Here is a 20,402-nt window from a genome sequence, read left to right as displayed (position 1 = left end):
CTTCAATGTTGAGGTTGCCATTCTCTTCAATGTGCACAGTGCAGTCCAGGAAAGGCAAACAGTCGTCCTTTGTGTCTTCCCTGGTGAACTTGATGTTTTTGTCCACGGCGTTCATGTGCGCAGTGAAGGATTCCACTTCTTGTGTCTTGATTTTGACCCAGGTGTCGTCTACATATCTGTACCAGTGGCTGGGTACTCTCCCTTTAAAAGAGCCAAGGGCCTTTCTTTCCACTTCCTCCATGTAAAGGTTGGCTACAATAGGTGACACGGGGAAGCCCATGGCACAGCCATGTTTTTGTCTGTAGAAGCCCTCGTTGTATTTGAAATATGTAGTGGTGAGGCAGAGGTCTAACAGTGTGCAAATCTGATTGGGTGTGAAGTTGGTTCTGTCTTCTAAGGAGCTGCTTTCTTTTAGTCGTTTTCTAACAGTCTCCACTGCCTCCGTGGTGGGTATGCAAGTGAAGAGAGAGACTACATCAAAGGACACCATGGTTTCATCTGGATCCAGGGTAAGTTTCTGGACCTTGTCGGTGACGTCGGTGGAGTTCTTGATGTGATGTGGGGTGTTCCCACATCACATCAAGCAGATTCACTATGAATTAGCAGATGCACTATAAACATGTGTGGGCTCTGCAGGCTCATTTTGATCATTATTAGGTGTGTTAGCATTTTGAGCTGCATAGGGCTGTGTAGCATTACTGTGTACGTCATGTGATGTGCCCTGGTTCCCATGCAGTTCCTCCTGAAGCACATTCAAGATATAATATCTAGTATAATATCTACAATATCTTAATCTAGGGCTTTTATATCAAAAATCTTAGATCTACGGCCTTCCAGTTCAGAATTAGCACAGGTTCACTCAGATTCACGCTCACTGATCTACTAGGTTTGGGAAGGAGATTGGAAGTAGCAGACTCTGTAAGAGTAAAGAAGACCTCCAACCCACACAACACACTGTACCATAGTCTCTGAGAGATATGTAAAGATCTACTGTATGTAAATATCCACAGTGCTCAACTATGAAGAGAAAAGTTATTTAATTCTGGCCTTGCTTGTTCTGCTTCCCTTGATTTATTTATTATTTAAAACTACAAAACATACAGATCTTATTATGGAATAAAAATTGAAAAACAAAATTGGAAATAAGTTATTTGACTCAATTTTGTGAAAAGAAATCTTTTGTTAACCATCTGTGTGACTACTTGTCTCATATCTTTGTATATTGTTATATAATATTTTCATCATAATTATGTTCTCAAGAATATAAGATTGGATGAAGAGTTGAATGTTACTGGTATAATATTTTTTATTATCTTACCAAAATTTGCAGAAACACTAACAAATCCCAGAGATTTAAGCCTACAGTGTTTGATTAACATGTTTGCACGACAGCAGTAAAGTTTGCTTAATAAGATCCACAGAGATTAAAAACACTCATAAGACCATTCAACTGATCGCAACCATTTACATTCACAGATGTGGACTGAGATAGAGGACTTTCTGGTATCTCATGCTTGTATAAAATTGACATAGTCTTCTCTTGATTTCTCAGTCTGTTTATACAGTCTGTCATATTGCTTGTTGATTTAAATTGTTTGAATATAGCAATGGATGATGAATTAAATATAACACATATAACCCTTGATGGTTGTCTGAAGGCCAAGAAAGATGCCAAGTGGATTTACTTTACCAAGTGGATCATCATGGCCTTGCCATATTGGTCCATTTGATTGACCTGCATTATAATTATGTATTTATTTCATTTTCATTTTTTAAAGATACTGGGGGATAGGACAGGGAGAAAAAAATGAAAGAAAGAGAGGGAGAGAAAGAAAAATAGAGGGGAGAAGAGATGGTGAGAAAGGGGGGAAGAAAAAAAAGAAAAACAAACAAAACACCTGGATCACCTGTAAGGAGATAAAAAACCAGAAGAGAAAACAAACAACAAAGAGCAACATAATAAAAACAACACCATCACAATAAACTAGCTAACAATAGACTTTTTTAATTTCACCTGTTGAGAATGAAAAAAGAAAACAAGCAGAAGAAAACAAGAGCAATAGAATAAACAACATCACGATGATATATGGGAATATAACTGTAAATACTAAATATTAAACATTATTGTGCAGCACGTAAGATCGACAGCGCACAGTGTGCTTTGAGGTAGGAGCCAAAAAGGGTGTTGTTTGTGTGTATGAGCACCCGTGTGTACACCTGTGAGCATGAACGCACTTGTTTTTAAAAGGTTCCTTCATGTAATGATCTGCTAGAGGGTGTGGGGGAGCCACAGCCCCGTCTACCAGGGCATGAAGCAGGTATGGAGGAGATCAAAACTCCAGACATCCAGAGGCCCTCAGAACACAAGAGACCAAGGAAGACCAACAGAGGGGCAGCCGCACCACTATCCCAGAAAGAGCTGACGAGAGTCCCAGGTGAAGGGTCACTCAGCAGCCGCGGAGCAGAAGCCAGGGGGGGTTGCAGTGACGTGCCTGTGAGCTCCGCCGGCAGCCAGCTGTGCCAGAGTGACCGAGCCCCAGGCCGAGAGGCCGAGGGCACCCCACCTCCGAAGTGGCCCAAGCGAGCCCCAGGCTCCAGGCCCCGACAAGCAGCCACCAAGGAGTGAGCCGGTGTGTACCTGGACGCCCACCCCGGACACAAAGAACCACCAACGCACCGATGTCTGAGGGCGTCTGCCACTGGCAGGGGGAGTGGTAGGAGGAGATGGCGTCTCTAGGGAGATGTCCCTAGAGAGGTGGCATCTGATACCCAACCTGACATATAGACACAGACATTCAATTCAATTCAATTCAATTCAATTTTATTTATATAGTGCCAAATCACAACATAAGTCGCCTCAAGGCGCTTCATACAGGCACACACAGATACAGACATCCATTCCCACCCTCATGCTCTCATATGCAATTACTCAACACTCACCCAACGTGGAGACAGACATAGAGAGACACTGTACACACAATCACACTCCCCAAGCGTACTCTACGAACCGGGTCTAGGTACCCTTGCCCCTGGAGGGGGAAACTGCACCCAGACCCAGGTGGTGTTACCCTTTTCCCTGGGGTGAGGAGAAGCAGACCGCCCAACTCCGCAGCAGCAGGGAGGCCCCACATTCCAGACCCCAGTCGGACGGTCAACTTCTCCTCCTAGCCCCCCCGCTCCAGCAGGCCGCAGAGAACGGGGGTGTGTGAAGACTCCAAACCTCCCTCCACCCGCTCCTATGTAGTGTTGATGCATGTGTGTTCTCTTCCGTGGTGTAGAATGACTACACCAGGGGGTGTCAAACTCAAATACAAAGTGGGCCAAAATTGAAAACTGGAACAAAATCGTGGGCTAACATTGATATTTATTGAAAAAAAAAACCTTCCTCCAGATATAAGAATGAACCTTTTCTTATGGACTGAATATGGAACAAGCAAAGCTTAATACTAAACAATATATATATTAGCTGTATAATACCAGTAGGCCAACTCTAATAGTAATTTGGTATGGCTTCGCGGGCCAAATGTAATTAGGCTGCGGGCCAAATTGGCCCGCGGGCCAGAGTTTGACACCTATGGACTACACCACGGAACAGAAGTTTGATACCATCATCGGGAGGCTCGCGGCTCTCCAACGGGAGATCGAGAGACCAGTGTCAGAGTGTTAAAGAACAGCTTGAAATTCTACGGAGCTGCTCGCATAAAAGAAAAATCAACAATATTCAACATGCGGACACCACGGCGCCAGCTGCTCAGGCCCAAGGCTGGAGCTGAACAACACCTCCCTGATAACGACTGTGTGATGACTATTCTTCCCATCCCATGCAAGGCTGGGTTGGCTGGCAGACTGTTTACTTAGCCTGATAGAGCGAAGGACACTGTCTCAGCTGAACTCTGGACACGCACACACATACACTTACACTGATAAGCACGCACTCATCCCCCTCCCTTTCCAAACGCCTCCGATGCTTGTTTCCTGTGGGGGAAGACGGCGGGTCTTTTTTTCTGTAACGCTGCCGATCTCCGACTGTATTCCCATGTGATGTCTTTGTTGTTTGTGTAAGTCGGGGGGGGGGGGGGGGGTCCTATTCCTCTGCGGGGCAACCTGCATATGGCCAATAAAGCATTCATTCAATTCAATTTAATTCAATTCTAAGGTACCTTTAAAACCCAGGAAGGCATGGAGCTACCTGCCAGAGAGCAGCAGGTAAGCGCATAGCCCCTCCTGCTAGCCCTCAATGTGTACGTGTATTTAAAATTGAGAGGTGGGCAACGACGGGGTGAGGTGTACACCCTGATGGTCTTTTGGATTCCGTGTAGCATGCCCACCCCTATATGTATGTGTTATGAGAGTGTGAGTAATGTGAATGTCTAAGTTGTGAGATAAAATTGGGGCACAGGCAGCCAGAAGGGGACAGAGGGGGGGATGCCTCCCCTGCACCCTGGTGACACATCTTTACCCCAAGGCCCTGCATGTGTGGGTGATTGTGGTGGAGCAGGAAGAGGGACGCAGCTGGAGATGGGGAGGGAAGGAAGGGAGGGGCAAGTGACCCCTCCCTGGGGCCAGCTCCCCCGCTGACCCCAGTAGGCACCCCCATACTCTGCAACCCGCCAGGGAAAGGGGGCCCAGGCCCATCCAGACCGGGGCCCAGTACAGCAGCGCCGCCCGGCCCCACAGAGCCCGGGACAGCCCACCCGACCCCACCTCAGAGAAAACTGCACCCACCCCGTCATCCACTCATTTTCCAGACTACACAAGACAATAGACACCCAGGCTGAGATCTTCCTCCACCTCTCCTGTATCTCCCCCTCCTGCAGAGTGAGTTCCTGAAGAGAGCAGAGCTCCTGCAAGATGTAACAACCTCCCCCACCAGTTGAAGAGCCCCCAGGTGGCTCGATGCACCGGCGGCACCCTGCGCCAGGACTGGGCCCCCATACACCCACCCGCCCAACAACCCCGGTAACACACCAACCAGGACCCAAGCCCCCGAGGCCCAGCCAGGGCCCCAGCCCAGAGACGGACCGCCCCCAGACCTGACGCCCATCCCGGACCCACCAAGGGGCAGCCAGGCTACCAGGTCTGTAACCCACATTCATCAGCACAGACCCTCCCCTGGCCCCGCTGCACGCAGCCATGAGGAAACGGTCACCCTAAGAGCCAACAGAGCCCTTAATAGGCCATGACCGCTACCCCGGGTTGAGCCCTCGAAGGAAGATGCTCCTGGGGAACCCCCCGACGCCCTAAGCCTGCCCCTACACCCACACCAATCACAACAGCGAAGGTGGGAGTAAAACTATGATCCCCCACCCCCACTAGGTGATGGAGCTGATCAAAGGAGCCCAGAGCAATTGATCTGATGTGGTGGCAGAGGCTGTATCAAGACTAATGTAATCTAATAGATATTTCTATATGGTTAGAATTAAGATTCTTTTATTTTTCCAGTTCATGAGGACTGTTTTCTTGGCTATGCATAGGGCAGTGAAACCATATGGGCTATATTCTTTTCTGTAGTGACATTATCTAAGCTGCCCAACAAACACACTAAAGGGGAAGTTGGAATGTTACATTTCAGACACTTCGATAAGTCCTCACATATCTCGCGCCAAAACTTCTGAACTGGTGGACAGAACCAAAGAGCATGGATATAATTGTCCGGTGAATTGGTTGGCAGTGTGAGCAGTTGTTGGTAGACGTAAAGCCCATCTTGAACATCCGATGACCTGTATAGTGCACTTTATGTAGTATTATGTATTGAATTAATTGAAGACTGGGATTTTCTAATTAGATGAAAGGTTTTAAGCAAATCTGAGACCAGAAAGTTTAGGTCTAAGTTAACTGATAAATCCGCTTCCCATTTTGCAATAGGAAGTGATATTGATTCATCTGTTTTAGAAAGCATTCTGTATATTTTGGAAAGTAATTTGGGGGTTTTAAGAGTAAGAAATTGAACCACACGTGGTGGTGTTTGTAGTTCAACTTGACCCGGTTTAAATTTCTTTTTTACTATGGATTTAATTTGTTGATATTCCCAGATACGTTTCTTGTTGATCCCATATTGTGCAACTAGTCTGTCAAACGAATAAAGTCTGTTCCTTCCCACATATATTCCAAGTATTTAATTCCTTTGCAACTCCAATCTGGAAAGTTTATCATATTATTGTTTTGTAATATGTCCGGATTGTTCCAGATAGGTGTACATTTGCATGGGATTAATGAAGACTCTGTCATTTTTAGAAACTCCCACCATGCTGTCAGAGAAGAGCTAATATTGATGCTTTTAAAGCATTCATGTTGTTTGATGTTTGAGCTGATAAATGGTAGGTCTGAAATTTCTAGGTTATTACATAGTGCCTGTTCTACATCTATCCAAGGTTCATCTAAGAGGGTGTGTTTAAACCATCTAGAGATGAACTGGAGCCTGTTGGCTAAAAAATAGGGATTAAATTTAGGCAGATCTAATCCTCCTTTATCCTTGGTCCTTTGTAGTGTTTTTAAGCTGATACGTGGGGGTTTATCTTTCCAAAGGAATTTAGAAGTATACGAGTCTAGAGATCTGAACCAATCTTGTGATGGCTTATTTGGGATCATTGAAAATAAATAGTTTCTTTTTGGCAAGACCATCATTTTTAGCGGTGACCCTTCCCATGAGTGATATGGGTAAAGATTTCCATCTAGCCAGGTCGCCTTCTATGTCTTTAAAAGTGGGATGTGGTTTATTTAGTTAATTCTGAAAGTTTAGGAGAGACATTAATACCTAAATATTTTATATTTCCACATTGCAGTGGGGAAAAAGAAGAATTATGGAAGGAGCAATTAAACTGTTGATTTCGACCAGTTAATTGAATAATCTGAGACACTTGAGAAGGAATTTATCAATGCAATTACCCCAGAGATATGGTTTGTGAGTTTTGGAGAAAAAGTAACACATCATCTGCATAAAGGCTGATTTTATGTCCATATTCTTACATTTTATGCCCTTAATTGTTGTAGCCTGTCTAATTGCTGCTGCTAGTGGCTCAATAAAATTGCAAACAGTAAAGGGGAGAGTGGGCATCCCTGTCTGGTGCCCCTCAGAAGAGAGAAGCTGGAGAATGTTTGGTCATTTGTTCTGACACAAGCTGTTGTGGAGTTATATAATATTTTTAACCAGTTTATGAAAGAGGGTCCAAAACCAAATTCATGTAAAGTTGCAAATAGAAATTCCAGTTAACTCTGTCAAATGCTTTTCTGCATCTAAAGAAAATATTATGGTTTTCAATGTTTTTACTGCACGAGTAGTCTATTAAATTAAGGTATCTACGTGTATTTGTTGATGAGTGCCTACCTTTTATAAAACCAGTTTGGTCAGGATGAATTAAAAGGGGGTTATTTCTCTAATCTCTTTGCGAGAGCTTTGCAGATTTATTTTAAGAGTCTACATTAATAAGGGATATTGGACGATAGCTTGAAGGAAATACAGGGTCCTTGCCTGGTTTTTGTAAGAGACTGATATTGCAGAATTCATATTTGGTGGTAGTCTACCATTTTCTTTGATTTCCTGCAACATCCTGTGAAAAACTGGTGCCAGAATTGTCCAGAATTCTTTGTAAAAATCTGTTGAAAACCGTCTGGACCAGGAGCCTTATTATTGGGCATACTTATCAGAGCTTCTGGAGTTTCACCTGGCGTCAGTGGCGAATCCAGTGCCATTGCTTGGGTGTCTAATAATTTTGGAAGAGTTATGTTGTCGAGAAATTGATCAATTTCATTTTAGATGGGTTTTATTTGTGGTGTATATAAAGTTTCATAGATAATCCTAAAAATTTTGTTTATTTTTTAGGATCATATATTGTATTCCCAGATAAAATCTTTAACAGCACATATAGTTGTTTTTCTTTATTGATTTAAATGGTTAGCAAGAAATTGTCCGGATTTGTACCGTGTTTCATAATTTTGCAGAAGTCTTTTACTAAGAATTTAGTCTTTTTATTAATAATTTCATTTAATTCTAGTTTTGGTCTTGCGTATTTTGTTTAATATTTCTTGATCTTGTGTGACACATAGGCTTTTTCTAAGGATTTGATGTTTTTCTCTAGTTTCTGAATTTTTTGTTTTCTTCTTTCTTCTTATGTGATGAGAAAGAGATTATTTTACCTCTCATCACGGCTTTCCCTGCTTAATTTCTAAATTATTAACTAACAATCTTGTGCTTAAAGTGCTTTGTCAATATTGTAGAAAATGTTAAACTTAATCATCATTCTTGGCCTCCTCTGACGACCTTTTTGCTGTTGAGTCTGCTAAAACAGACCCATCAGAGCCTTTCAGTTTCAGGCCCTTCTTCTGTGGAACAGCTTCAAGTTTGTTTTTGTGAGACAGACACGATCTCTACTTTAAGATTAGTCTTAAACTTTCTTTTTGCTAGAAGCGTATAGTCACGGTTGAACCAGGTAACCCTGTATCATCCTTAATATGCTGCAATAGACCGTAGGGCTGCCGGGGATTCCCATGTAAGAACTTGAAATGAAGTTGAAGTCACAAACAAAGAAATGAAATCAATATTTAGTAGGATACTCCTTTTGCAGAAATAAGCCTCTACCGCTTCCTGTAGGTTCCAATGAGAGTCTTAATTTGTGGTTGAAGGTATTTTGGCCATTCCTCTTTACAAAACATCTTCTAGTTCATTCAGGTTCTTTAACTCACACCACAGATTTCAAATAATATTCAGGTCTGGGTACTGAGATGGCCATTCCCAGAACGTTGTACTTCGGTCCTCTGCATCAATGCCCTTAGTGCATTTTGAGCAGTGTTCGGGTCGTTGTCTTGTTGAAAGATCCAGCCCCGGCGGCATCTCTTAGCTTTGTCACTGATTCCTGGACATTGGTCTCCAGGATCTTGCTGACACTGAGCAGATTCTGGATACTATTTTATTCTAAAATTAAGTTAATGATTTGTTCTACCTTTGTGGCTTGTTTTGTAGTGACTATTGATGCTCTGACACACGGCCTTATCATATTCTGTACAGGATCCTTATTTAACACAACGATAATGACTGCTCTTGAGTTCTGTGCCTGAGTGCAGTTATTAATCACAGATGCATTACTGTGCATGGGTGCAACTTAGCTTTGCCTGAGCTCTAATACAGATCACTTAAATCAACCATTGTTGAATGTCATGTATTTTTAAGAGTTCACTGTATTTTTTTTTCTCACTTCCTCTCTCTCTATGGCTTCTCGCTTTCTCTATTGCTCTTGTTGTGGAAGTTTTCCATTAAATAAGCCTGCAGACAAGCGATGAGTGGTAGCTAGCATTCTTTAATCACAAAACAAAGAACAGAATACAAAGCTTGGTGGAGAGCATGCATGATCGCGGGGCAAAACGGTCAGCAGAGTCTCTCCCTGAGCCTAGCATGCTCTCAGTTTAATACCTTCTCGAGGAACAAAGGCTTTACACCGCTGTTTCACACATTAAGATTCACACTCCCTTGCTACCTACCAGAGTCATCAAAGAGACAAAAGACTCTTTCTGTGGAGTTGTCTGCTTCCCCCCCAACTTCCTTACCAGACCCCCACTCATCTGTCTGTCTGTCAACTGCATGAGTGTTAGACATGCTAAAATCCAGTGGCACTAAGGCATTATACAATAAATAATCTTAATAATACATAAGTAAAGAAATTCTTATACACTCTAAAGCACCTTTATGTTTTGGGCATGTCTAGTTAGATGTCCAGTCAACGGCTTGTTTTATAGATTACATCATTAACAAAGCAAATTTCAGTTGGTTAGGGCTTCGTGCGTGGAGGAGAGGAAGGGATGACCCAAACGCAGGACTCGCAGTGAAAAGTGTTTATTGCAGATGGAGTGAATGAACAGAACAGAAGCACAAAATTGTGGGCTGGCTGGCTGGCTGGCGGGCTGACTGACTGACTGACTGAGTGACTGATTAAATGAGCAAAGCATACGGCAACAACCTACATCAACAGCACATCAATGTCATGACCAGGATGAAACTGAGGACTTAAAAATACAGACTGAATGATTAATGATTAGAGACCGGTTAGTGAACAGCTGAACATAATCTAACTAATGATACATAGAAGTAACAGGAACAGAACAACAGGAAATGAGAATAAGAAAAAGAAAATAAACTGAACCTGAACAAACTGAAAACACTGGGTGAATGACCCAGGAACCCTGACATTGTGCTGCTCAATGGCATCTGATGGGCATGAGTTAAGTAGAACATTCTGCAATATGCTACATAAGTCATGCCTGGCTCTGCTTCTTTCATCCATCCAGTCCACTGATCCGATTTTTTTCTTTATCCCAAAGTCAAACCAAAAGAACAACTGTTCTAATGAGTGGTAACTGCTGCTACAAGTTGCTACTCATGAGTGGGATTAATGCCATTTCGTGAACATACTGGTCTGCACATTCTGTATTGTATACTGGCCAAACAAACTAAATAGCTTTGCTTGTCTGATTGGCCAACAGGGCTACCTTTCCCTCCATACCACCTGAAGGCCGTGCTTGGGAACTTTCTGCTCTCTGCTCCTTTGTGTTTTTTCTTTCATAACTTGTAAAATAAACAAACAAACATAGAATGTTTACAGTCCTACAAGAACACTGTATACCAGGGGAGCTCTTTTGGTGGCCCTCCTTTTGGGCTATTCACTTCAACTCCTTTTCCACAGTATTTCTGCTGCTACATCAAAAAACCTTTTCTGTACAAACTGAAACACAAATACAAACCAAATTAACATCTATTAGGCAACCTCAGAGGTCTCCATCTCCATTCCAATGTTTGTTTTGTGATAATGCCCTTAACTTTATATAATGAATGCTTCATTGGGATACACTGAATGTGTTCTTCTGTCATGCTTTCTGAAATGCCAACTCTTTGCTAAGATGCTAATATTCTTTATTATTGACACAGACAGGAAAACTAACAACTTGAATTTACAACTTAACAGCAACACAGTATTAAGTTAAGAATAAATAACATGAGCAAACAAACAAAACAACAGCAAACAAATCAATTAAAAATGCATTCAAGAAAACAGAACAACGGTGATACCTTAAGGTGGTTTATATTTCATAGTAAGGAGAAAACCCCAGATAATATCTTATAATGTTTTATATGTTATCACAATAGCACGGCATAAAGTCCATGTGGATTATGTGCGTCATTATTCAAGTTATTGTTTGTTTTTTGTGTTCAACAAAAATAATATTGGAAACATATCCCTTAGTGAGAGCCATGTGTGTATTGTATGTAAATAGCAGTATAGTATATTTAAAGAAATCTGAATAACAAATACACTAAAAACAATAATTCCCCCTCCCAAACAAATACAACCTCTATCTTAAATATATATTATACATATACTATGCAAAAATAATAGATTGCTATAATATATATCTCAGACAGAGAAAAGACAACTTCTATATTGTGAAACATAATACACACATGAACACAACAGTTAAATTAAACATCACATCTACATTATACCCTTTCAACATGAGCTTTGCCAGATATTGAGTTTTCCTTCACAGAACAATTTCGTGAGGTGCTTAGAGATTTCTTTCATTTTCAGTCCATAAACAATTGGATTAAAAAGAGGATGATATAAAACCACTTGTAAGGTCAATATAAAACGTGCAACTTTTGGCAAATTCATTTCTAGTCGAGCTACAATTATATCATATGAACACAAACCTGAAAAGCTGACTAATACAAGCAGGTGAGGTAAACAAGTCTGTGCAGCTTTTTTCCTGACCTCCCTGCAGCTCCGATAGCATATTATAAATATTTTTGTGTAAGTAAAAAGTATAAAAAGCAAAGGAAGAAATACAGTGTTAAGTAAAATAAACACACCATATATGATATATGTTGTTCTTGAGGTGTCACAGTAAAGCTTGGAAATTGCATTATTACAAAAGATTCCATTCAAAGTAAAACTGCAAATTTTATAACTCTGACTCATTACAACTGATGGCACAAGCTGACAAGCAGGCAGAAGCCAAGCTAACCCTAGTAAAATTATGATAGTTGTTTTTTTCATGATGGTTGTATATTGCAGGGGTTTGCATATAGACACATACCTGTCATATGCCATAGCTGCTAATAGAAGGAACTCTGATCCTGTTAGAGAATAATAAATAAATGCTTGAAAGCTGCATAGTGAATGAGTTGTGATCTGCTTGTCTGATAAAAAGTCAATCAAAAGTTCTGGGTAGATATTAGTGCTAAACATAACTGAGTTCAGTAACAACCCTGCAATAAAAATATACATAGGCTCATGCAGGTTTTTCTTGATCCATATGAGACACAATATAGTTGAATTGCTGCAAAGTATTAGAATATATGCTGTAAACATGATGGCAAAATACAGAAATCTGTATTTGTTCAATTCAACATGCCCACCAAAAGTTATATATGTCACATTAAATTTATCATTCATTTGGTCCATAAAAATAAATGGTCACTAAAGCAGGCTGGATATAGAAGTCACACTGTGAGGGTTTCCTCAAAATACAGCCACTTTGAGACTAATTTATTTGAGCTGGACACTGCCTTAACCTCAATGGATCTCATTAAACCCTCCATGTGAACAAACAACTTCAAAAACACTGGAGACATGATGTTTTGATTGACAGTTTTCCTTCTGTGTAATGTAAATTTTATCAGCATTTAAAAAATAATTAAAAAACAGTCAAGTTAAGTTGGCGGGGCATGATTGCAGATGCCATGCCTTCCCTGCACGGCACCACATGCTGCGTACCGCCACACCAACATAGTTAGATAATCATTAGACTCAGACTCAAAGAGTCAAGAAGTTTATTGTCATTTTGTATGGTGTTACCCAGCCTGAAATGAAAAACTGTTTCTCACCAGCCTCTACAGTGCAATAAACAATACAGTACAGTTAAAACTTTAAATACAGTTGAAAAAGAATACAGTTTAAAAAGAGCAGGAAAAAAAGCAGTAATGAATTGCAACAACAGTTATGGATAAATAACATAAAATCTAAGTTCTAACACAAACTCAAGTCACATTTGTTCTGGTAGATAGCAGCAGTCCTTTCGCAGAATGGGATGGTTAAATTAGGTAGTGTGTATATCTAGGGAGTATATTGTATGTGTGTGTGTGTGTAGGTAGGTGGCATTACAGTCCATTTGTTGACCTCACAGTGTAGCTGTGTGAATAGCTAACCAAACCGACTGCAGGGAAGGTAGCAGCGGCGACGAACAGGTCCAGAGGTCGGCAGCAGGGAATGGGGAATGCAGCGACGAAATAGGTCTGGAGGCCTCTGCGGAGAAGGAAGCACCTGCAACAAAACAGGTCCGAAGGCCATCTGTGCTGGTGAAGAAGTCCAGTCAGAGGCCTGGAAGGTGGCCTCCAACTCTGAGCCTGACAAGGCAGTGGCATGGCAACCACAGGGCCAGACGAGGCACGGCAGCCGCAAATGATTGAGCAGGTGGTGGCCCTGCAGGCTGGATGGATCCCTCGGACCCTCCAGCGTAGACTGAAGATGGCTGAACAAGCCCCTCAGACCCTCCAGCGGAGATATGTGGCTGAACGTGCCCCTCGGACCCTCCAGCGGAGGCAGGCTGCTGAACGGGCCCCTCGGACACTCCAACGGAGGCAGGCTCAGGACCAGCAGGCACGGAGACCTCTGGCAGTGACAAGACGGAACCAGCAGGCACAGAAACCTCTGGCAGAGACGAGATGGAACCAGCAGGCGCAGAATCCTCTGCCAAAGAAGAAGCTGGTTGGAGCTCTGCAGGACAGTGGCTCTGCTCAGGCAGTAACAGCAGGATGCAGTCCTTAGCTGGTCAAATGAGCTCACTAGAGCTTCCAGCATAGAACAGAGGTGGCAGAGTTAACTCCCCTGAGCTTTCAGCAGGGACAAATCGCTGAGACAGCCTGGTTGAGCTCCCAGGAAAAACAGTTGCGCTGGCTTCTTCGTTTTCAGGGGTCCAGAGTTAGCTGTGGACTGAAACTCATTCTCTGGGGAGGCCCTGGAAAGGGTAACCGTCTCTAAGTAGGCCAGGTCTTGAGGAACAACAAAAGTCTTAATATGTGTGTCTCTCTGCTTATAATTAGTGGTTGAAAAACAGTTCTTTACAGGTTGTATAGACATAGCTTGCAGTACCGGTGGAGCAGGTGAAGGTAATGGCTGAAAAGCTGCTGGAGCTAATGTTTGACCTGCAACCAGAGCTGAAGGCAGTAGTGATGGTTGTAAATCAGGTGGTGAAGTAGAAGACTGAACTGAGGTCAGCTGGGCTGCTGACTGAACTGAGAGCAGCTGGGCTGCTGACTGAACTGAGGGCAGTTAACTGAGCTTCTGGCTTGGCAGCTAATTGAGCTTCAGGCTGGGCAGCTGACATAAAAAACATAGTCCCAGAGTAAACAGTCCCAAGGTCCAATGCTTTGATATCCTGAAGTCCGGCTGTGGGGTGACGCGCCGGTGGTGCGGCCGTCGCTTCCTCCTTGGTGATGGCTCTGCTGGGCTGGGCAACTCCAAGTCTGGTGGGCTGGGGAGCACATCCTTTGCCGAGCTGGCTAGGTAAGCGGTAGCAGCTGGGGGGTGAAGGTGAAGCTCATTTAGACAAAAAATGAAGGGTGAAGCAAGTCCAGAAGCCAGGGAAGACCGGAAACCATTCGTTGTAGCCGGTTGACTACAGCACGCTGGAACTCCTCCTCTGGATGATCCAGCCACAGATCACATAACTTATCCATTAAATGATGTCCTTCCGAAGCTCATCAGACAGGGCGAGTGCTGCAGGGTCCATGCAGTGGTCGCGCTGTTCTGTCATGATAGGCTGTGTGACAGGCAGGCCAGGTGGGCCCAAGAGCAGGACTCAAACAGGGAGTAGTGATATGTCCTGTGTGTCAAAGCTTTGAAGCGTGTGTCGGGTAATCTCGAGGGAGTTTTTGTGAAGCGCGTAGCGAGACTTGCTTTGATTACGTATGTGACGTTCGAGGCAGTCCATACCATGTGACTGATTCAGGAACTGGTAGGGCGGTTCGCACCAGATTCGAAATAAAATGGGCAGCAAAACACAGCTGATTCCCCCATCACATTGTGTTGTGAAATTGGATTATGTGCATGTTACATAGTTACTTGAGCATTTCTTCTTCGATGGAACCAGCAAGGAAAAGAAGATTTTTCCCTGTTTGGCAACATTTTGATCTCATCTCTCCTAATAAGGTATACACTATCACGGGTCGTGTGACCCAGTGTTTGAGTTTTATGTATTTTTGTATTCATTTTTGATCTAGTAATTTCTAGGTTGCTGTTTAGTCCTTATTTCTTAGTTGTTTCTGTCATCTCCACCTGTACTCAGTCTCCCTGGTTCCTGCGTCTACGTGTCATGTTTCATGTCTATACAGTTATTTTAAGTTCATGTCATGTTTTATCTCCATGTCTATGTCTCCGTGCTTCCTGTTTTATTTTGGAAGAGTCTGGTGTTCTTTGTTCATTGTAGTTAGTGTTACTCTCCCTGTATTGTCATTATGTGTTCTCATGTGTCTCCACTTTCCCTGATCACCTCATGTGTGTATTAAGTCCTCAGTCTTCCTTTGTTCATCATCGCGTCGTCTGTGTACCTCCCCTCTGGTCAAGTTAAGTGTTTTTCAGGATTCTGTGCAGTTCATGTTTGCCATTAGTTTATGTTGTTTTTTCATGCAGCCGCACAATGAGGTTCCGTGGCAGGTCATGTTCATGTCTGTTTCGTCACGCCATTGGTTCACAGTTCCATGGCATCTGCACAGCATTCTGTTCACAGTGATCATAGTTATTCCTTTCAGTCAGGTTAGTGTTGTTCCGTTAGTTTTTGGTTAGTTGCAGTCTCTGTCCCTGTTTCCCTGTTATGTTTGTGTCCCACTCCCCTCTGCATCAGCCAAATAAAAGGCTCGCTTTCAGTTAAGTCCACTCCCGTCTCTCACCTGTGTTTGCGCCTGGGTCCACCACACACACCCTCACACGGTCTGCCCCCGCTGGCCGTGACAGTACGACGCAAACCGGTATGGACCCAGCGGACAGTACGGATGGGATTGGGAGGAGTGCAGTGAATCAGCCGGATCATGACACGCATATGCGGGGTGCGCGGACCCTAAAGTAGTGTCCACTGGATTGGCGACCATAGACGCCATACTCCGGGAGGAGCCGCACCTCCACCAGTTTCCTCAAGCTTATTGAGATGTTTGACTCTCTGGGCCACCTTAAGGAGGAGCTTCGGGCCCGTGCGCTGACCCAGAGGGTATTGAATGCAGCCTCAGCACCCGTGACCCCGCCCAATGAGCGGGAGTCGTCATTTACTCAAATGCATACTCCAAATGCGCTGTTGATTTCCCCAAAGATCAAGCATGGTCTGGTGCACGCTTCGTGGTCCCATATATCCCACAATTCATAGCGCGGCGGTGGGTGTGGATAATTTTGCCACAAAATACGGCAGAAGGGAGCGGCCGAAGAGGGGTTTTTTTTTCTCCAAACTTTATTGAAATTATAAAGTGAACAGTCAGTCATTCCAGCTCAGTTTGTACAGTAGACATACAAGGCAAATAAGAGTAACAATATACAGTACAATGAAATAAGAAGGATGAATAAACAAAGGACAAAAAAAGAAAAAAAGAAAAAAAAGGGGGGGATATGTGACAGACTTCATAACAACTTTGTACTTGAAAGTTGTGACAGCTCATTCGTTAAACATTTCTGAATGAATTTCATTCAATGATAAACCTTTTTTATTGGAAGTTAATTTAAGAAAGTTTGAGTAATATTCAATTTCAATCAAAAACAAATTAAATGATGGGGTTGAGTTTTGAAATTTACATTTATGTATATGGAATTTCCCTAATAAGATGGAGCGGCCGAAGAGTGAACTGTCAAAAGTACTGAATATGACGTCACTTATTTATGTGTGAATGTTTAATAATTGAAGTCAGTCATATATCCACAAACACAACAAGCTGAAAGTCAGTGATATATGTGTGTGTGTAGATATATGTGTATATATGTGTGGGTGTGTGTGTGTTGTGTGTGTGTGTGTATATATATATATCTCAATATATCAATCATAATAATCTGACAATACTATAATATTGGCCATTATTTATTACATTACCACAGTGAGATGACTTTAGTCTCATGAACAATATTAGCTAATTGTTATTTACTAACTAATCTTAAATAACTGTTCAGCACAAAAATGAAGCCCAACAATCATGTTTTACAGTCCTGTGGTCTCAGCCTCAGATACTCAAATAATCAAGTGATGTCATGACAAAAATGAATGACCAACAAAAACATTTTTTCTCCTTCATTTCTGTCACACAAAGCTGTATGTAACGTATCATGGTTGCTAGGCAACCTGAACAGCGCGACGAAGCGTATACCATCCATTTTACAAGCCTCTCACTTCTGCACTTCTCGTACTTATAGTACGCACCGTACGTAGTACGCGTAGTGCGCGTACTTCAAGCGTGCAGACCCTGAATTGGGATACAGCCAGAGTGTCCACCTGGAGGCTCCGTTTCCATCAGAGATTGGGGGTAAATGGCTGTAGGTGAGTGCTCAGACAACGATGAGTTTATTTATCCAATTTGTGACTGCAAGGAACAGTCAGCTATAGCCAGCTCTGGTGGTTTATAAATGTCCAGGAACTAGTCCTGGACATGTATATCATCCTTCCATAGACAGTCTTGTCATTAATGTAGCTCATGTGGCCGAGTAGGCTGCTTGTGAATCTGAAACCTCGTCACAGGCCAAGAGTGAAGAGACAGTATGTTGCCTACCTGTGACAGAAGAAACCAAGTGTATCCAGAGGCCAGGGAGTTTTGAAACCAGTACTGCTTTAACCATTAACACACTCTCTGGGGACTCTGAGACTATTAGGGATAATTCTAAGAAGTCCTGTTCTAACAGGTTGTGAAGTCCTGTTCTAACAGGTTTGAGCCTGCCGTTATTCCTGCGTGCTCTGAGGGAGAGTCTATCTGTCCGGCCAACAAGCTGGCTGGAGACCCACAGGTGTGTTCTGCTGTATATGTGAACCAAGACACTGCAACTGGTTCCGGGGCCTATAATGAAGTAGGTTCTGCCTATGTTGCCAAGACACAGCAAGGAAATACTGAGTATAAGACTGCCAGTTTACAGTTATGTTTTTCTGCTCCTGAGGTTGATGAACCCAACTCTGAGAATAAAGACTTTGAATTTATATTTGTTAAAGACGATGAAAATATACATTTGAGCTATGAAAGACTGGACTCTGTCGGAGGCTCTCACCCATTATATGATTGTACTCTTAACATTTATAAGCCAGTCATGGACAATTCTTTTCAGGTCATAGAATGAGGATGCGAGCATATGAATAATATTTCTGTGGGAAATCTTGTTGAAAATGTTTCTTGTGTTCTTCTTCTGAAGCAACTCCCTGTGAGGTAGACAGCCTGTCTGAGGCTCAGCTCTGTCCTGCATCTGTACTCTCACTTCAGATGAGGACAGCTGACGCCCAGCAGCCACCTGCAAGTGCAGTCACCAAGCATGTTATGATTGGGTGACCTATGTGGGATTTGGGGTCAAGTTATAAACTTTTTGTGAAGGCTCCCATGAACAATGATTTGACTGTTTTACATGTGGCCAGACTGGCACAAGTCAGGACTGAAACTCCTTCAGAGTCTGGTGGGGAGTCAGAGGGAATTGAACTTAGCCCCTTAAAAGCAGCATCAAAAGACAACATGGACAATGTCAAAGACGCCGAATTAAAGTCTGTTCCTAGTGTTGCTTCCATATCTGCTGTTCGACAAACTAATGCTCTGGACTCTATGAGTACTCCAAGTTTGACATTACAGACTGTTTTTCAGAGGGCCAGCCGGGAGATTGAGCCTTCTGACTCATTAAATCAGTTGGGGCTGAGAGCAGTAATTATGAACTAAGCCCAATTGGTAATGCAGCAACTGTGTATTCTGGGTATGGATACTTAGACCCTGAGTTGCAGTCCCCTCCATTACATGATGGCAGGGCTTGTGTTGTCACCTCTGCCTTTAACAATTATCTGCAGGATGTAAAACCATGTCAAAGACCTACAAGCTGTGTTATCTCAGGCAATCTGACTAGAAAGGGTTCTAGTGTATCTGAATCAGCTGCCTTCAAGACTAAGGTTATTTCAGAACTAACCAGAGATGTAGTCAATAGGCCTCATTATGTAATTCTGGAGCCAGTCTCGGGGGCCAATATTAGTGTAGTGTGTGGGAGCTCAAGCTACGACAAGCTTTCTTTGTCATGGTTTCGGCTGTGTGGCAGGCAGGAATTGGACCCAAACGCAAACTCAAGGGGACACGGGGGATAAACTCAAAAAGCACAGCTTTATTGCTGGAAAAACAGTTCACAAGTTATAGAAAACTAAACTGGGAAAAACTAAATATAAAGCTCACCAGAAAACACAGGGAGAATCACACAAGCATGAGGGAGAACGCAACGCGGACCTAAATACACAGAGGGTTAACAAGGGAAGTGGGAGCACACGGGGAACACAGCTGACACAGATAGTTGCAACGAGACAGGGCAGGAGTGAACACAACATGGCGCATACTGACGAGAGACTGTCAAAGTAAAACAGGAAGTACACAGAGGTTCAGACAGGAGAAGAGAGAGAGAGCACAGACATAACGGGCTGGGGAAAACATTGAATGAAACACAAGGAGGGGAGACGAGGGCTCACAGATACAGAGGGGCACACAGGGGGTAAAAGTCACAAGGGGAAATCAAAATAAGGAACAACTTAACAGAGCAATCAGGAACCGTGGCCTAAATGAAGAACAAAATACAAGAATACAGGATCATGACATCACCCCCCCCCCCCCTCAAGGGCTGGCTCCCGACAGCCCAAACCCGAGAACCAAAAAAAAACCAAAAAACGAAAACAACCCACCCAGGGCGGGAGGCGGGGGACCAGGATTGAGGGAACGAAACCAAACAAAACACAAGGAGCAAAGAGTCCAAACAAAAACTTCACGAGGAACAGAGGAGGAGTCCTGGGGGCCGACCGTGCGGGCGGCAACGGCGGCAGCTACAGAGCGGGTCTGGAGGCCGGCTGTGTGGAAGATGGCGACGGCTACAGAGCGGGTCCAGAGGCCGGCTGCGTGGAAGATGACGGCGGCTACAGACCGGGTCCGGAGGCCGGCCGCGTGGAAGACGGCGGCGGCTCTCAAGCGTCGGGCGTACTGGTCGAGGCTTGGAGGGCACAGGACCAGACGGTGGCATGGCAGCCACAGGCGACCGAGCTGGACTAGACGGTGGCTGGCAGCCACAGGACCAGGCGGTTGAAGCTGAAGCAGAGGCTGGACCAGGCGAAGCTGAACCAGGCCAGGCGAAGCTGAAGCTGACGCAGAGGCTGGACCAGGCGTGGGCAAAGCTGAAGCT

General features: G+C 43.5%; 1 protein-coding gene and 1 long non-coding RNA gene across 2 annotated transcripts; one reads left to right on the top strand and one right to left on the bottom strand.

Annotated features, from left to right (window-relative positions):
- Window positions 1–315: 315 nt before the first annotated feature.
- Window positions 316–8,479, top strand: LOC120735448. Its single transcript, XR_005696249.1, has 3 exons — window positions 316–346; window positions 1,359–1,366; window positions 8,305–8,479. It is a non-coding gene; the product is annotated as an uncharacterized LOC120735448 (long non-coding RNA).
- Window positions 8,480–11,452: 2,973 nt separating this feature from the next.
- LOC120735357 (olfactory receptor 2T27-like) lies at window positions 11,453–12,547 on the bottom strand. Its single transcript, XM_040034700.1, has one exon. The coding sequence runs from the start codon at window positions 12,447–12,449 to the stop codon at window positions 11,493–11,495; it is 957 nt and encodes a 318-aa protein (XP_039890634.1). The 5' UTR covers window positions 12,450–12,547; the 3' UTR covers window positions 11,453–11,492.
- Window positions 12,548–20,402: the final 7,855 nt, after the last annotated feature.

Source organism: Simochromis diagramma, unplaced genomic scaffold (assembly GCF_900408965.1).
Source record: "Simochromis diagramma unplaced genomic scaffold, fSimDia1.1 OVJJ01000091.1, whole genome shotgun sequence".
NCBI classification, from domain to species: domain Eukaryota; kingdom Metazoa; phylum Chordata; class Actinopteri; order Cichliformes; family Cichlidae; genus Simochromis; species Simochromis diagramma.
This window is presented reverse-complemented; position numbering and strand designations above follow the sequence as displayed.

Coding starts and splice junctions, on each gene's coding strand:
- LOC120735357 (XM_040034700.1), bottom strand. CDS start 12,449: ATGGACCAAATGAATGATAAATTTAATGTGACATATATAACTTTTGGT.